The 17343-nt window shown below is 59.6% G+C and overlaps 8 protein-coding genes across 8 annotated transcripts; 4 read left to right on the top strand and 4 right to left on the bottom strand.

Annotated features, from left to right (window-relative positions):
* Positions 1-1212: 1212 nt before the first annotated feature.
* Positions 1213-3026, top strand: PAN0_014d5021 (alpha-L-arabinofuranosidase; the record flags this gene model as incomplete). The annotated part of the gene is made up of 2 exons (XM_014799726.1): positions 1213-2573; positions 2663-3026. 2 exons carry the CDS (start codon positions 1213-1215, stop codon positions 3024-3026), a joined length of 1725 nt encoding a protein of 574 aa, XP_014655212.1.
* Positions 3027-3265: 239 nt separating this feature from the next.
* Positions 3266-4773, bottom strand: PAN0_014c5020 (uncharacterized protein; the record flags this gene model as incomplete). The annotated part of the gene is made up of 3 exons (XM_014799725.1): positions 3266-3666; positions 3779-4303; positions 4410-4773. 3 exons carry the CDS (start codon positions 4771-4773, stop codon positions 3266-3268), a joined length of 1290 nt encoding a protein of 429 aa, XP_014655211.1.
* A 1242-nt stretch (positions 4774-6015) lies between these two features.
* PAN0_014d5019 (DHS-like NAD/FAD-binding domain-containing protein) lies at positions 6016-7069 on the top strand (the record flags this gene model as incomplete). Its single annotated transcript, XM_014799724.1, has 3 exons — positions 6016-6154; positions 6229-6268; positions 6352-7069. The coding sequence occupies 3 exons, from the start codon at positions 6016-6018 to the stop codon at positions 7067-7069; spliced, it is 897 nt and encodes a 298-aa protein (XP_014655210.1).
* A 92-nt stretch (positions 7070-7161) lies between these two features.
* PAN0_014c5018 (beta- -galactanase protein) lies at positions 7162-8565 on the bottom strand (the record flags this gene model as incomplete). The annotated part of the gene is made up of 1 exon (XM_014799723.1): positions 7162-8565. The coding sequence occupies one exon, from the start codon at positions 8563-8565 to the stop codon at positions 7162-7164; it is 1404 nt and encodes a 467-aa protein (XP_014655209.1).
* Positions 8566-9042: 477 nt separating this feature from the next.
* Positions 9043-9432, bottom strand: PAN0_014c5017 (uncharacterized protein; the record flags this gene model as incomplete). Its single annotated transcript, XM_014799722.1, has 1 exon — positions 9043-9432. One exon carries the CDS (start codon positions 9430-9432, stop codon positions 9043-9045), a length of 390 nt encoding a protein of 129 aa, XP_014655208.1.
* Positions 9433-9466: 34 nt separating this feature from the next.
* On the bottom strand, positions 9467-12630 carry PAN0_014c5016 (proteasome-domain-containing protein; the record flags this gene model as incomplete). Its single annotated transcript, XM_014799721.1, has 6 exons — positions 9467-9651; positions 9738-9804; positions 9993-10747; positions 11420-11615; positions 11704-12346; positions 12485-12630. 6 exons carry the CDS (start codon positions 12628-12630, stop codon positions 9467-9469), a joined length of 1992 nt encoding a protein of 663 aa, XP_014655207.1.
* Positions 12631-13237: 607 nt separating this feature from the next.
* On the top strand, positions 13238-14605 carry PAN0_014d5015 (mRNA capping enzyme, alpha subunit; the record flags this gene model as incomplete). Its single annotated transcript, XM_014799720.1, has 1 exon — positions 13238-14605. The coding sequence occupies one exon, from the start codon at positions 13238-13240 to the stop codon at positions 14603-14605; it is 1368 nt and encodes a 455-aa protein (XP_014655206.1).
* A 422-nt stretch (positions 14606-15027) lies between these two features.
* On the top strand, positions 15028-17250 carry PAN0_014d5014 (E1-like protein-activating; the record flags this gene model as incomplete). Its single annotated transcript, XM_014799719.1, has 1 exon — positions 15028-17250. The coding sequence occupies one exon, from the start codon at positions 15028-15030 to the stop codon at positions 17248-17250; it is 2223 nt and encodes a 740-aa protein (XP_014655205.1).
* Positions 17251-17343: the final 93 nt, after the last annotated feature.

Raw genomic sequence — 17343 nt, 5'->3', positions numbered from 1 at the left:
CTCGCGGGCGGCGCGACTGTAATTGGCCACGCAGAGATTTGCGGGCGGAATTTGGCACTCCGACTCGGCAATCATCCCAGGAAAGCCGTTGGATTTGCGAGGCGAGGTGCAGCGCCAGCGCCAACGCCATCGCCGTGCCATGCCTTATTGTGCCACGCTTGCACCCATCGGCTATTCCGGCTCAAGGTGTTGGTCTCGTGCTGATGAGTCGTACGACCTCGTGTGGCCTCTCGCATGGCCTACGATACGACCCGATCAGGCAAGGAGGCGGTTTGCAGTACAGTAGCTGCCCTGTACCGAATTCGTGGATCTAATTCCGGAGCTCGGCAATCTCTGTGTGTGTGTGCGCGAGGCGTAGACCCTGGTAATGGTGCATTGCTCTCGTCCGCACGCTTACTCGCAACGCGCCTCCAAAGTAGTACTGGACTGTTCCGCACAGCGTGTCTGAACATGCTGTGCCTTCTACACGTGTGACCAGGACTAGCGCACGACCCGCACACATGTGGTCGCTCGGCTCAGGAGAATTTGTGTGTCTGCGAAAGCCAGAAATGTCGGGCTCGGTCCAGACAGCGAATGAGCGATGTCCATGCACATCCGCTCCGCACTCGCTTTCCCGGTGTGCGTGCGCTCGTCCCGTTCCGCTCAGAGTCCTCCGTCTCGAGTTGGATTGGCGTGAATGACTGCAAGAGCGCGCCCCTCGTCCACGCACTGCACGTACGCATGCAAGTGTGAGCTCTCCTTTTCCCTCCGGACATCTCGAGATTGCCGAACACATCTCCACACCCGCTTCGCTCAAAAGTCGGGGTTCATTCGAGAGGAGACGCGCGCCCTCGGTCAATTCTGCCTCTCTCACTCCGCACTCGGCTAACTCTCTCCCTCCAACCGACCGCAACACTTTCGCTTTGTGTTGAGCCGACAAGCTCGTGCAAGTCCAACGCGACCTTTCACCAGCCTCTCTCCGCTCTCTCCGCAAGCTCGAGTTTTTTGGACACAACCGGTCGGTCCGTGCTCGCACGTCCTGTCGCACATCTCCGCAACGGTCCACACTCCGCCCCTCGGCAATCTGTACTGCAAAGCTTCGCACCCTTCGTGATCCGACCTTGCCTCAAAATCCAGTGGACCCGCTCGTCGTCCACCTCTCGCTCTTCCCGTCACCATCCCCGCTCCCGTCGTCGTCATCAACACCTTCGACACTACACACACCTTCCCAACATGGCTGGTGTCAACCCATACGCAGCTGCCGATGAGGCGCCCAAGCAGCTCCAAAAGCACTCTTTTCAACATCCCGCTCAGCTCTCCGCCGAACCCATTCGCATTCATCCGCACTCCCTCACGCACCCGCGCTCCGAGCCACTCGTCACTGACAAGCTCTACTCGGGCTTCGTAGAGCATCTCGGCCGCGGAATCTACGGCGGCATCGTCGACAACCCCGCCAAACCCAGCCCAGCCTCCATCCTCGAGGTCCAAGACAACGGCGACGAACGCACCAAAGGCCGCCTAGCATGGAGGAAGGACGTCGCCAACATCCTTGCCAGCGATGGCGAACTCCAGATGCCCATCCTCCGATGGCCAGGCGGCAACTTCGTCAGCAACTACCACTGGCAGGACGGTATCGGCCCCATCTCCCAGCGCCCCAAGCGCATCGAGCTCGCCTGGCTCTCGACCGAATCCAACCACTTTGGCACAGACGAGTTCATCGACTACTGCCGCAGGCTCAAAGTAGAACCCTACTTCTGCATCAACATGGGCACCGGCACCTACGAAGAGGCGCTCTCCTGGCTCGAATACTGCAACGGCACCGGTGACACCTACTGGGCAAACCTGCGCCGCAAGAACACTGGCCGCCACGAGCCGCACAACGTCAAGTACTGGGGTCTCGGAAACGAGATGCACGGCCCTTGGCAGGTCGGCTTCCTCAACGCCACCGACTACACCAAGATGGCAAAGCGATGGGCGCACGGCATGAAGCTCGTCGACCCTTCCATCAAGCTCGTCTCGTGCGGAAACCAGGGCAACTCCGAGTGGGATCGCGAAGTGCTCAACGGTCTCATCGGCGTGGTCGATTTCCACTCCATCCACCTCTACTCGATGCTCGGTCACGAGCACTACAGCACCGTTCAGGGCTTTGAATTCGAAAAGAACGTCTTCGGTCCCGCCGCAGCGGAGCGCGGCATCGAGATCTGTGCCTCGCTCATCGACCTGGCCAAGATCGACAAGGCACAATCGCTCCTCGACTGGAACAACCGCGACCAGAAGGTCGCCGCACGCGACGTCAAGATCTGCTACGACGAATGGAACGTCTGGGACGAGGTCAAGGCCCCCGGCTCCCAGGGTCTCGAGCAGGCTTACGACTATACTGACATGCTCGGCGTGGTAGCCTGGCTCAACATTCTCGTGCGCAAGTCCAAGGACGTCGGCATCGCATGCATCGCCCAAAGCGTCAACGTCATCTCTCCGCTCATGACCAGCCCCGACGGCCTTCTCTTCCAGACCACATACTGGCCCTTGCGACTCTTTGCCCAGTACATGAAGAATGGCCGCCTGCTCAACCTGGGCTTCACCCCAGATGCCTAGTAAGTCTCTTTGTCTTTCTGACTGTGGAGTACGGGACACGTACTGACCTGATCCTTTCCCCGCGTGTTTCTCTCTTCCCACACTCTAGCGAGGGACCGACGTACCCCGAGTGGATCCAGCACATCTCCAAGCCAGCCTACGTCGACTGTGTCGCCATGATTGTCGAGCAGCCTGGCTCGAAGCGCGCCAGCATTCGCCTCAGCGTGCTCAACCGCCACCCTACCGCCGACTGGACCGGCCGAATCAGCTTCGACGGCTTCCAAATCGACAGTGTCGAATCTCATCTTGTCTACAGCGACGACCTCTTGGCGAAGAACACCTTCGAGCAGCCCAACGTGGTGGTGCCTCAGGTCACCAAGTACAGCGGCAAGGAGTGGGCTGACAAGGGCTCGCAGCAGCCCATCCAGAAGCACTCGTTCGCTTTCTTCATCGTTGAGGGAACCATTCTCTAGAAAGACTGCTGCGAGCAGAAGGCCTCGAGCCAGGAATAGCATCATCCTCAAAACATTCTGCCTTGTCGGTTCGGATACGCAATAATAGACACAAGCCGTGGGCGCCGAATCATATCCAAATTTCCGTAAAGCCAAGGGACAGGAAGGCTCTCAGAGTCCTTCGAGTAGAGAAAGGCAACATGGTGTGAGACTAGCAGACAGAGATTGTAAGCAGCGAATCGAGGGTGTCCAAGGCGAATTTAAGCCTCGCTCCATTTCTCTTCCGTGACCGTGGTCACTGCGATTCCGCTCACATCGGGAGCGTGGCGGAGCGGGTTTTGCGGCCTTCCGAGGTGCTGCAGCGTCGTTGCTCCGCCCAAGTCCGTGTCACGTCCAGCATCGATCCGATCACCCGTCATGGTACGAGCTCGGGCGTTGAGCTGATCCTGGCTGCGCTTGACGGGAGTCACCACGGTGTGCTCCAGCTCGCCCAATTCGACATCGGGCGTCATCTTGTCAAAGTCTTTCTCGTCATCGGTGTCGAAGCTGCGCTGGGGCGTAAGGAACTTGGTCGGCGGGCCCTGGCTGCGCAGCGTGTGGATCGGGGCCACGAGCATCTTTCGGCGGTGTTGCTCAGCCCGAATGGCAGGCCACAACGTGGCTAAACAACAAATTGCGAAAAAAAAGCATAAAATAAATTGGAGCCAAAAATCAGCTTTTGTCCGTCGTTAAATGTCGCCATGCTCGGGACCCATGGCGATCTTTGGACTGACCGGAGGCGGCGCAGATGACAGTCATCGGGATGAACGTGACGAAGACGTAGCCTTCGATTTCGGGTCGGTAGAGAGTAGCTTGCATGATAATGAGCGTGATGAGCAGGAACGATGGAAGGACGAAGCAGGCAAAGGCGCTGATCAAGATCCTGCGAAGAGTCTCGAGGAAGCTGCGCGAGACATGCTTGTCTTCGCCCCAGCCCCATCCGAGCTCGTATAGTTTGACGCAGAAAAAGATGGTGCAGTAGAGGCCGTCAGCGAGCATGAGTGTCCACTCGATGAGCGCATACTGCTTCTGGTTGACCATGGTCACGACTGTGGCCATGTCGGATGCACGGAGAGCGCAGTCGTGCACGAATCGGATGTAGTGGCAGATGAGGACAATGCGAGGGATCTTGATCAAGGCGGGGAACGCGATGGCGGCCCATCGCTTCCACTGTCTTCGTCCCGCGGCGGCCGCAGAGGTGACGGGGAAAAAGGCGAGGATTCTCAAAATGAGTGTAAAGTCGACGAGGAAGGGGATGGCTACAGCAGCAAAGGCGATATTTGGAGCATATACAGAGAGTTTGGCGTGTGAGCAAAGTGCGGGTGTCCGCCGAAAGTTCTGGTGGAAAAGCTTTTCGGCACTTACTCATAGAGAGGGCAATCATCGAGGTGTAGATTTGGGCGTTGAACGGCTTCTGAGGGTTGACGACGAGCTCCTTGTTCATCGAGACATTGACGCCGAGCGCACAGATGCAGAGTGCGGCAGAGATAGCGAGGATGATGTACGTCGGCGACTTGCGGATGCGCGGGGATGCCACGCAGCCCATGACACCGACAACCACGACGACGAGCATCGACATGATGACGTAGAGAATGATAAAGTTGATCGCATAGGCAATGCCAGCCGACCAGGCAGCCATGGCAGCAGCAGCCGCAGCGGCAGCTCCCTGATCTTCTGCAGCCGCATCTCTCGATCGTAGCACCGTGGACAGGAGTTTGTTGGCCACCATGACTTGACTCGGGGAAAGAAATGTGATCAAGCTTTAAGGCGAAGAAAGGTTGAAAAGTGAAGTGATGTGCAAGGAGCGAGCGTGAGGAGGAGGTGAGATTTGAGCTGGCTCTGGCACGCCGCTGGCCCCTTATATCCAATTCACATCTGAAAGAGGTCTGACAACGTGTATGCCGCAGACGGAGTTGCTCAGTCTGTACGGTGAGATTCAAAGTCTCCATAGGGCCTCGTTCCTGCGTTCGAGAGCTGGAACGAGATCGAGGCTTTCAAGCTGAGTGATGTGCCCACCCGTGATGCATGCCTAGAGCGCTTGATAGAATGCCTTCGACGCTTGGCCGAGCAGGTACAGCAAAGTACAAGCAGGAACAATGTGGCGCGATGGGGCGTGGTGGCGGATCTATGGACGCCTGCTGGAGAGGATGGCGTGGGAGTCAGCCTTGATTTCTAGAAGGAGATCCAGACTGTACCTTTTCGCAGCACGAGGCGAAGTACTAGCCTGACTGGGTAAAGGGAAACAGGGCTCAGAGGTCAGGGTACGTCCGAGGTAGCCGTGGCCACTTCGCGGGAGACGTGCATGCCACGCGACAGACTTGGACAACGAGGGACAGCATACGACCATAAAGTTGGTTGGTGGCGACTGCTTGCTTCGGCGTGTTGTGCCGCCTCTCGACCGGGGCGCAACGAGATGGTGGCGAGTGAATGCGGATACCGTTGCAGCACTTTGTGCTTGGGGTCCACTGCACCAGCAAAAACTGGCTTGCAGCACCGCGTGGCAGGAGGGGCTTTCATCTTGGGTTGGACACCCACGCGCGACCCTGCATAAACGGCCAGCTGTCAAAATTGAGGCGCGCTCTCGGTCCAAGTTGCACAATCCTGCGCTCAAGCCACCTGCACCACGAGCCGTTTGCGCGACACCACAACCAGCTCTGGCTCGCTTTCGTCTGCAACTCCTCAGAACAATCAAATTCGAGCGGACGCATTCCCGAGAAGACGTGCAGAAGCTTTCCGAACAACGTCCGAGCGCCCCGACTCGCACGCCCCCTGAAGCCCAGCAACGGCTGGAAGCAACGACAGGCAGCCCGCCTTCCACGACATGTGCGGTGTTTCAAAGTTGACGCATTCCGCATAGACTCGAAGCTTCGTCCGCCCACGCCTCGTTGACAGGCCTTCCCGGACTTTGTCAAAGCGTGCCAAGTGAGCTTCGGTGGCACACGCACCACGAGCCTAGTGCCGCCCTGCGTATATGCTCGTTGCTGACGACGCCATGGGAGCTGCAGCAGAGTCCTTCCGACAGGCACTGCGGCAAGCGCGACACCCGATCGCCCTCGCTGGTGCAGGCTTGAGCGCTGCCAGTGGCATCCCAACCTTCCGTGGCGCAGGAGGTAGGTAGCCTTGTCGAGCACCTCGCGCTTTTCTGTTCGCTGATGTCTTTCTTTCTGTACCGCGTGGTAATCAGGTCTGTGGCGCTCACATGATGCACTGTCTCTGGCAACGCCGTGAGTATTGTGCGGTAGTACCGGCTCCTCGCTCGTGCTTTCAGCTCACCTTCCCATCCGTTCGTCGGTCCATCGGTCCACAGCGAGGCTTTCAAGCGAGATCCAAGCAAGGTCTGGCAATTCTATCACTACCGCCGATCCGTGGTGCTCGCTGCGTCGCCGAATGCTGCCCACACGACGCTGGCCAAACTCTTGATTCAGAGCCACTTGCGAGATCAGCTTCTACCCAACGCTAAATCTTTCCATCTCGTCACCCAAAATGTTGATGGTCTGTCGGGTCGGGCGCTGCAAGAATCTGCGCCGACGGAACAGTCCGCCCCCTCTACATCAGCTGGCTCGATACTTGAGATGCACGGAAACCTCTTCAAGACGATCTGCACTTCCTGCGGAGAGTCGCGCATCGACTTGCGCGATCCGCTGTGTCCAGCCCTGCGTGGCGCAGAAGATCTCTCGGGCGAGTATCGAGTCATCCCGACCGACCACTTGCCGCGCTGCTCCCAATCCGGCTGCAACGGACTGCTCCGACCTGGCGTAGTCTGGTTCGGCGAGTCCATCCCCGAGCTCGATCGCATTCAATCGCTCATCTCCAGGTGCGACCTCATCCTCGTGCTTGGCACCTCCTCGACCGTCTACCCTGCCGCTGGGTTCGCACAGATCGTCAAGCACTCGAACCACGGCCAGGTCGCAGTCTTTAACATCGAACAACCATCGGACGACGAACGTGATGATGTGGACTGGCACTTTGTCGGCCCCGTCGAGACGCTCCTTCCACAGATTTTGTCCGTGACGTCGGATTCGTGAACAGCACAGTCATTCCTCGACACGCATGAAACTTCTCCAAACGCAACGATGCTTTCTCAGCACTTCCATTGCTCCTACTACGTGCAAGCATGTCAAAGCTCGAGGTTGGTCTTGCCCATGTCCTGAATCCACGGACGGAAGAAGTTGTCCACGGTGTCCTGGCTCTGATAGCCGCTCCAAGTCGGCGTAGTGAGGCCCCAGGTATCGTTGTTGAATACGACGTTCTGGCGGATGCGGTAGCTTCCTGCGAGCGACCAGTGTGCCCAGCCGATCTTGTTCTTGGTGGTAAAGTCGCGCAGGCACTTCTGCATGGTGACGTTGGCAAAGCTCGAGTCCTGCGCATCGCCGAACTCGGTGAGCAGCGTGGGCAGCGTGATCTTGGCCGAGGGGCAGCTGTACGGGTCGGAAAAGTCGGTCGAGTTGTTGCATGCCTCAGGACGCGCCGACTCGCCGAGCGCATTGAAGCCAAAGCGGTACAGACCGGTCTGAATGGCGTCGCAGTCCTCGAGATGGTCCTGGTAGTAGGTCGACATCTTGTACGCGTGCAGCTCGAGCACCGCCTTGTTGGCCTTGCCGAACTTGGTGTTGGCGATGTCGGCGTACTGAGGTGGCATGGACTCGGCGTCGGCGATCTTGTCCATGTCGGTGTTGACGTAGGGGGCATCGAGGAGGTTGGCCTGCGTCGTGAGTGCCGATAGGTCAATGTCGTAGTCGAGGCCGCTGATGGTGATCAGCAGGTCAGGGTTGGTGGCGTGGATGTTCTCGGCAGCGGCCGAGACGTTGCCCCACCACGTCTGCCAGTTGTAGTCGAGCGGACGGAGCGCCGACTTGCGCAGCTCGTTTCGCAACGACACGGACACGATGTTGGAGTGCTTCTTGGCCCAGTTTGCCATGTAGCTGTGGCCGCGATGCCAGTCTTCGACGTTGAAATCGACGTCGTCGAACCAGGCGTTGCCATCGTCGTGACTGCAGCACCAGATGGCTCGGCTGATGTGGTTGTCGAGGTGCATGAGCATACCCTGCTTCTTCTCCTCCTCGGCGATCATGGAGAGCACCTCGAAGCGCGTGGTCGAGTTGGTGATCTGCGGGTTGTTCTTGTTGATCATCTCCATGATGCGGGTGCCGTTGTCCTCGCCGAGGGCATACAGCAGTGCGGACTGGACGGTGATGTCGGTGCCGTTGTTCTCGTAGATCTGGTCGACCATCTGGATCGGGTAGGTGTGGCGCACAAAGTTGTAGCCGACGTACTTCATCATGCTGACAATGTCGGCGATGGAGCGGAACTCGATGCCTTCGGGGATCATGGTCTCGCCTGAGCCCGGCCAGTTGGTTCCGACGAGGATAACGGGCTCGCCATTGGCGTTCTTGATCTGGTTGCCCTCGGTGGAGAAGGGACCGTGAGGCCAGTCATCGCGGCGCAGGGGTGTGGCAGCTGCCTTGACCGTCTGGACGGCTGCGGCAGCTAGTGGCAAGAGCGTCAACAGGTTGAGCTTCATTGTGGCGGAGGATGTGGAAGGGTTCCGTGGAGAGGGCAAGCCGGACAAAAGGTGCAGGTGCAGGTCTTCTTATACATGCTCGTTAGAGGTGGCGTCGCCAATGCGGAGCCCCGAGATTCCCCTGTCGCCGAGAGCGTGTCTCAGACGATGCCCAATGAGGACGGCGCAGCACCACCACCATGCAGGAGCAAGGAGAGTCTTTGCTCCCCCGCGCCGTCTCCTCTGCCAAGGAGAGGAGGTTGGTGAGCAGATCGTTAAGCGAGTACGAGTGCCGGGGTCTTCGGCATGGAAGAGCCCCCATTCGGAGTGGAGCTCGGTCACTGACCACAACAAGAAGGTCTTCCAAAGCCGAAATGAGCGTGACCGACGTTCGCAGAGGCCGGGCAACCCCGAAGAGGACGCGAGACAGGAGCGAGTTGCCGGCTTTACAACGGCATGTTGCTCATTGAAAGTTGGTTGGGATTCGTCGGCCTTCGCCTAGGTAGGACATGCATCGCTCGTCGGCGCCGACGAGGCACGGCGACGGCACGGCGTACAAGAGTGCGGGGGCAACGACGCAGCATGATGCTGCTTTTGGAGTGCCGTAGAGATTTCCGATGCGGGGTTGACAGCCGAGCCTCCGCAAATCTTCTCTCCGCGCGGCCACCTTCCCTCGGCTATTCCGAGCGAGTGGCCAGGCCAGATCGGTGCATCAGGCTTGGATCGGGGCCGATATCGCCAGATCGTCTGAATGCCATCGAGAGCAGGCCTCAGACTCATTTTGGACGAGCAGCCGTAGATGCGCTGCCGTAGGTGCGCTCGTGCGTCCAGAGCCGTCGGTGCAGAGTGTTGGCTTTGCATGGCCATGGAAGCGTGAGTAATGTACATGGATGTGGTCGGAGCATGCGCGCAGGGCAAGAGATCATGCCTGCTCGGGTCGAACCTGTGCGGCGAGAGGCTGCTCGTCGGCAAACCTTCCGCCCTGGCCACCGTGGCTCTGTCCCGGCTGAGCTTCGAGTTTGGAGCTGAGACCCTTGGTTCGCACCTCCCAACCATAGCCTCCGCCAGGTGCTCCGGGCACATGGTCTCCGGGCCCGTCGTAGTGAACTGCAAGATCGGAATGATCAGGGATTGCAACAAAAGGTCAGTTTCTGTACAGTTTGTGATGTACCGTCACGCGCTTCGATACTTACGTTTGGAAACGTCGTAGTTGTCGATGAACTCCCAGCCGTTCTCGCGGACGTGGTAGAGGTTGACGGTCTGATAGCGCGATCCACGGTGCAGGGAGGAGCAAAGTCAGGGGGGGGGGGGGGGGGGGGGGGGGGGGGGGGGGGGGGGGGGGGGGGGGGGGGGGGGGGGGGGGGGGGGGGGGGGGGGGGGGGGGTGTAAGTATGGGTAAGGATGCAAGCACGCGCACGTATTTCAGCTCAAACGGGATGGATACTTACGTTGCCCGAGTATGCGTCTCGGTGAGCGGCGGCGTAGATGGAGCGACGGCCAAGCTCCTGGGCCTCGTCGTCGGTGAGATCCCACTTGTAGCCCTGGTCGAGCACACCGTAGGCAAAGGTGGAGCCGGAGCCGACGCTGAAGACGTCGCCTTTGAGGCGTGTGCCGTCCGAGTCGACGTAGAAGAGCGCGGGGCCGGTCTTGTCCCAGCCGCAGATCATGGTGCCCATGGAGAGACCCATGCCCTTGTATCCGTAGACGAGATTGCTGAGGTACTTGCTGGCCGCAGCGACCGAGATGCGCTCCTTGTTGCGAAGCTCGTGTAGACGGCATTGAATGCCGAGGTAGGTCTCCCAGTACTGGCAATCGGCAGCACCACCGGCCATGGTGCCGAGCAGGTACGGGTTGATCTCGATGACCTTCTTGACGGTGCCGGAGGCGATGTAGGAGCCGGCAGTTGCGCGAGAGTCGACGCAGACGATGATTCCGCCTTGGAAGCGGAAGGCGAGGGTGGTAGTTCCGTGCGCGAGCTTGATCTTGGCGGCGGGATTGGACGAGTCGACATCGGTGTACTGAGAGAGGAAGGTGGCGGGGTCCATGTTGGGAAGATCAAATTGGCCCGGAGCACCCATCAGCTGATCCTGTGCCGCAACATCGCCACCGAAAGCTGCATTGGCGCCAGCAAAGGCCGAGGTTGTGGGCTGGTCGAAGCGCGAGAGTATCGAGTTCATGATGGCGGCGGCAGCGGCAGGCGTTGCTGTGCACGATGTGGTGTTGAGCACTAAGCGGGAAGTCGGATGCTTTGCGTGTCGGCCGAGGCTGCTGTGCGGTACTTGGCAAGTATCGAGGAGAGGTGCCTAAGCTGAACAGCACGGCAGCGATGATGGAGGTGGAAGTAGTGTCGAGTGTTGGCCTCCGCAAAGGTCTGAGCTTCGAGACGCGGCAGCTGCGGATGTGACACTGTCCAAGCGCCTGTGCGTAAGTCCACCACGCGTTCCCGCAGTGATCGACCTGCGAATGTGGAGTGCGAATTTTTGGAAATGTGCCTCGTCACGCGGTCTAACACGTTGCAATATTCGCTGCCGCTAGTTCCCCTTTCCGTTCTCTAATGCTTCAAGATGTTTGTGCGCACGTCTTTGCAGGTCGTTGGGACGGTTGCAGTGCTCATCGAACGATGTCATGGGGTGGGAAAGGAAAGCACAAATGAGGTTGGTGAATCATGAGAAGCATTAAAGGCATGTGAAGTATATACAAGAGTCGTAGCAAAAGAGGTGGATCCCATTGAACGCAGGGCCAACAACGAAAGTCGAAGTGAGGACTGGAGCAGCGGCCGTGCGGGTCGATTGGGCATGCCGGACAAGGAGGCGTCGTGGTGCTCAGAACATGCAGTCGAGACAGAGGTCCTCGAGACAGCAGCACGCAAGCATACCGGCACAGCAGGCGCAGCAGGCTCCGGGGCCACCTCCGCCGCCCTTCTTCTGGGGCTGCTGGACGTAGACGGGCTGGGGCTGGGGCTGCGGGTAGTAGCCCTGCTGAGGCTGGCCGCCGTAGGCCTGCTGGGGTGGTGGCGGGTAGTAGCCCTGCTGGGGCTGACCGTAACCCTGCTGGGGCTGGCCGTAGCCCTGCTGGGGGTAGCCTGTGGGACGAAAGCAAAGAAGCAAGGAGACAGTGTGTCGCGGTCAGTTGGACTGTTCGAATTCGCTGGCGGCATACGAGCGCAGAGTGATGATGAGTAGAGCGCGAGGAGCCATTGGCGGTCCAGTAGCGATGCGAGTTGGACCGGCGAGACGCGGGTCCGATGATGCAGACACTCGCAATGGTCGCAAGGCGTGGCCGCGCGAGGCAGGCCTCGGATCCCATAACATCGTTTCGTGTCGCTGTCGTGCGCCCAGACAGTGCTCGGATCTTCGAGGGTGGCAGCAATGTGTGCCTGGAGGTAAAATCAATACGTACCGCCGCCCTGACCGCCGTAGTAATCCTTGGCCGACATTGTTGGTGATGCGTGAGGATGAGGGTGACGTGCGATGGACGGTTCGTCAAAAGTCCTGGAAGAGGATGGTGGAGGTCGTGAGGATGGATACGGGGTGGCGGGTGCATACGCATCTCCAAGCGGGCTGCAGCAGCTTCAAGACTCGGCAGATGAGAGTTTCGGCTGCGAGTGGGCGTATCGGGCTCGTGCCGTGCTGCTGTGCAGTTGCGGTGCAGCGCAGTGGCCGTGCTGTTGCTGTGCTGTGCCGTGCCGGCCCAAATTACGCTCGGAGCATCTTCTCTGAGCACGGCACCAGAAGGCCTGGCCAGATCAGGGGCTGTGCCCGTAGAGCCCTCTGCCCTGCCGCGGCTGTGTCGAGGGATTTCCCTGGATTTCGATTTCTAAACAGTCGAGCCCAGCGCTCACAGCTGCTGCCCAGTCAATCGAGTGCGTGGCGAAGCGTCGATGTTGGCCGACCACCGCTCTAAGCTCCTTCCCCCACACAAGCCAGGCTGGCCCACAAACCCACCTCCAGCTGCCAAAGCGGAGAAAGCGTCCGAGTTGACCTGATGAGGCGATACGCCGTCTTTTGTTCCGGCTGGCAGACACAGCGTTACGGAGCTGGGTCCGGTCCGGCTCAGTCGATGCTTGCCGCCCGAAACTTTGCTCATGCTCGGTCGGTCTCGTCTGCTTCTGTAGACGCCTTCTATGCAGCGTGCCTTGTCGATCCCATTTTGAAAGCGGCTCCTTCGTGAGACACAAAGGGGTCCAGCTCCGACACGCCCCTCCCGGCCTTCTACTGCAAGCACTTCCCGGCGGCCCGTATCGCTCCATCGCCTTGTCACTGATTGGCTCGACTCTGCGTCGTGTCGAGCACATACTGATCGGGACAGCCGCTCGCTCTTCACAGCCAAGTGAGCTGCAACATCTGCCCGCCGTGGCTCCTTCGGCGCCAAGGGTCTCGGCAGCTGTCCGGCGACATCTCGTACGAGAAGCAAACCTGCGGAAAAGAATTCGGAACTCGGACGCAACTCAAGGCCGAGCTTTGCTCCAATTCGAGTTGCAGTTGGTATCGAGGTGTCGCGGACAGTTGGGCTTGCTATACTTTGCTTCATACCGTCTACCACCACACGTTCCCCCTCCTCTTCACCATTGTGAGCAGCTTCGAAGCGTATCGTTGGTCTCGCTATTCGGCAGTGGTGCCATCCGCCACTCGCCCTCGCTCCGAAGCCGATCCTTCCGAGTCGACCCGTCGAGGCGCCGGATCGATCAGCAAGCATGGCTCCTCTCGGTCATACTGCCAGCGTGCCAAAGGTACCCGGACGCAAGGTCGAGGATCCACAGCAGCTCGCGTTTCTCCGTCAGCATGTGCGCGACCTTTGCGAAGTACCCCACATGCGCTTTCCCGGTGCCCAACCCGTTTCGTTTGAAAAGGCTTCGATCGACCTCCTCCAGTCCGAAGACTACTGGGTGTGCGAAAAGTCGGACGGCCAGCGTGTTCTCATCCTCATCGTCACTCCGGCCTCCACGGGAAGACAAGAAGTGTTTCTGATCGATCGCAAGAATGACTACTACAAGGTCGAAGGCATCGTCTTCCCGCACCACATGCCTCATGATCCCGAAGCGGCGCGTCTCGGCGGTATGCGCAACCACACGCTCATGGATGGCGAGCTCGTCATCGACTGCGACGACAGAGGCAACCAGAAGCTCGTGCTGCTCCTATTCGACCTCATCGTCCTGGACCGCGAGCTGCTGGCGAATCGACCGCTTAGCAAGCGCTACGGCCGTCTCAAAAGCTACATCTACCCGCCTTACGTCGACTACCTCAAACGCAATCCTGCCATGGTAGCGCGACGACCTTTCGATGTGCAAGTCAAAAAGATGGATCTGGCGTACGGCATCCAGAAGGTGCTGTTCGAGACGGTGCCCAACCTATTGCACGGCAACGACGGCCTCATCTTCACCTGCCTCAACAGTGGCTACGTGATGGGCACCGATCCCAAGATCCTCAAGTGGAAGCCTCCATACGAGAACACGATCGACTTTAAGCTAGTGCTCCGCTTCCCGCCCGACCTCGAGCGTGACCCGCGAGGCAACCTGCCCAACCTCTCCACCATGCCCTTCTTCGAGCTCCACCAGTACCTGGGCGATTCCGCATCGGACGACTACGAGTTCTTTGACGAGCTCTGGGTCGAGCCTGAAGAGTGGAGGCAGATGGCGGCTTCGGGCGAGCAGTTTGACGATCGCGTCGTCGAGTGCGTGTGGAGCGTTGATCCGCAACCTGCAACCGAGCCGTACGTCTCCCAAGGGGTGAGCCTTCCGCCGAGATGGAGGATGATGCGCATCCGTGATGACAAGCACCACGGCAACCATCGCTCCATCGTCGAAAAGATCCTCAAGTCGATCCGCGACGGCGTCGATGCAGACGAGCTCGTCAGCGCTGCACCCGCCATCCGCGCAGCCTGGAAGTCGCCCGAGCGCGAAAAGCTACGCCAGGGCGCCGGCCAAGCACCCGCACCGCCCGCGCTGCCTCCGGCGGGCAAGTTCAACCCAAACATACCCTTTGGTGGCATGGCTTATCAGGGTGTAAAAGGCAAGGCGCCACCATTCCCCTCGGGCGGTCCGCCCGGTCTCGTTCGTCGATGAAGCGCGGAGCCACCACCAAGCCGCTGATCGGCGCCCCGTCATCCTTTGAGCTTCTTTTCTCTTGTTGTATTCTTAGCATCCCTTCTCGCCCATCGCGCACTTTGCATACGATGTATCAAAACAAGCTAGCTTCTGGAGGGTGCTGACCGTCGACTGTCTGGCTCGGAAGATTGAAAGCGGTTGATGTGGGCTGGTAACGCCTCGCAACTTTGAAATTGGCGCAGAGGCCGCAGACGCCAGCAGAAGGCGCGAGCGGCTGGACCCTGATCCGGACCCTGAGTCTCTGTCCCTCTCTGCTCCACTCCACCACTTTCCACGCGCACTGGCCCGCACACTTGGCGCGACTCAGCCTTGCCTCACGTCGGTCACCATCACCGTCTTGACCGGTACCGTTCTGCTCCGCCCTGTGAACGTCAACCGTCATGCCGATCCTCAAGTTCGCGCCATTCAGCACGAACATCCATCCAACCTTCTGGCAGGAGCTCTCCTCGCTCAAGATCGACAAGCTTCAGCTGAGCGACGAGTCGGTGCCCATCCATGCCGCCTACACACCAGGTAAAGTGATCCTCGATCGCACAACGGGAGAGTCGGTCTCGCTCGGCAGCCAGATCAGTCTCGACGCCGCGAGCATCCGCGCTGCTGCTGATGTTGCAGCAGACTCGGGCGAGCGCCCACCCTCGTCGAACCACACCACACCAGCACGAGGATTCCTCAAGAACTTCAACACCATCGAATCCTTCCGCAATGCCGACAAGCAGGCCATCTTCGACGCTACACTCGCAGACATTTGGGCTGGGATCGCGAGCGACACTTCGGAGCCCGAAATCTTCTTGACCACTTTCCTTGCTCTTACATTTGCCGATCTCAAGAAGTACAAGTTCTACTACTGGTTCGCCTATCCTGCCTTGGTCACGAGCCCGGCTTGGGAGACCGTTCAATCTGCCGACAATCCTGACGCTTGGCAGCCCATCTCGGACGAACTGGATGACACAGGCTGCAATGCCATCGCGAGCTGGTTGCGCCAACACGATTCGGCCAGAGGCTTCTTCCTCGCCAAGGCTGATGCCGAAGCCGGAGTCGTGTGCAGCAGGATCTCCGAATACGAGTCCTTCTTCGAGGGTGTTCCACCGGAAAAGCGATACGTCGGATTCGTAGATCCGTCAGGCGCGCCTCAGGTTCCAGGATGGCCACTGCGCAACCTGCTGGCGTATCTGAACGCCCGCTTCGGCGTCGAGCAAGCTACAGTCATCTGCTGGAAGGACGACCTTGCCGCCACCAGTGGAGAGTTGGCAGCAGATCGTATGCGAAGTACAGTCGGAAAGGTCTTCCTGCCCGCTGCTGCAGGTGAACAGAATGCCCCGACGCCGAGTATTGCGCTCAACGGCAGAGCTACACGGATCGCGAGCAAGCCCAACAACGAGCTGCTTCCGAGCGGCGTTGGCTGGGAACGCAACGCACAAGGCAAGTTGGCGCCCAAGATCGCCGACCTCGGCCCGCTGATGGACCCGCGAAAGCTTGCCGACCAGGCGGTCGATCTCAACCTCAAGCTCATGCGCTGGAGGATCATGCCCGAGATCAAGCTCGAGACGATTCAATCCACCCGCTGCCTTCTGCTCGGTGCTGGCACGCTCGGATGCTACGTCGCCCGTGCGCTCCTCGGCTGGGGCGTGCGTCAGATCACGCTGGTGGATTCGGCCAAGGTGTCCTTCTCCAATCCGGTGCGACAGCCGCTCTTCGACTTTGAAGACTGCCTCGACGGTGGGCAGCCAAAGGCGGAATGCGCTGCCAGCAAGCTCGCGCGCATCTACCCGGGCGTGGAGGCCAAGGGCATCAGCCTCAGCGTTCCAATGCCCGGCCATCCCGTGCCGGAAAGCAGCAAGGGGCAGGTGAAAGCAGACGTGGAGAGGTTGGAGAAGCTCGTGGAGGAGCACGATGTCGTCTTCCTGCTGATGGACTCACGCGAGAGTCGATGGCTACCGACGCTTTTGGGTGCGGCCAAGTCCAAGCTGGTCATCAATGCAGCCCTGGGATTCGACAGCTACTTGGTTATGCGCCATGGAGCGCCCCCACCCGCAGCGGATGTCGAGCAGACAAGCTCGTCTGATGCGTCGGCTGGCAAGAGCTGGCATGGCCGCCTTGGCTGTTACTTCTGCAACGATGTGGTTGCTCCCTCGGACTCGCTGACGGACCGAACGCTGGACCAGATGTGCACTGTCACACGGCCGGGGCTGGCTGCGATCGCGGGAGCGTCGGCGGTGGAACTGATGGTGTCGGTTCTGCAGCACGATCTGGGTGTCCACGCACCGGCTACGGCAGGCGAGACGTCCAAGCAGGGGATCGAGGATGCCGAGGCGGTGGCGCGCGCGACGACGGCGCTGGGCATCGTGCCGCATCAGCTGCGTGGTTTCCTGGCGCAGTTCAACACACTCCGGATCGTCGGCCAGGCGTACGACCGATGCACGGGCTGCAGTGCGGCGGTGGTCGAGGCGTACCGCAGCTTGGGCTTCGAGATGCTGATGCGCGCGTTCAACGAGGAGCAGTATCTGGAAAAGCTGACGGGGCTCGACAAGATGTACGCAGAGGCGGAGGAGCTCGAGGCTGCTGTAGACTGGGATGTCGAGGACGAGGATGAGGGCGAGCTGTGAGGGCGTATAGCGGCAGATCGTCGCAAAGCCGAATGGGCGACGGCAGTGTATAAAAGTACAGTAGCAAGAAGGCGATTCACAAGGGTTGCGGCT

Source organism: Moesziomyces antarcticus, assembly GCF_000747765.1.
Source record: "Moesziomyces antarcticus DNA, scaffold: scaffold_v10014, strain JCM 10317, whole genome shotgun sequence".
NCBI lineage: Eukaryota > Fungi > Basidiomycota > Ustilaginomycetes > Ustilaginales > Ustilaginaceae > Moesziomyces > Moesziomyces antarcticus.
The sequence above is the reverse complement of the archived record's forward strand: the minus strand, read 5'-3'. Positions and strand labels throughout refer to the sequence as shown.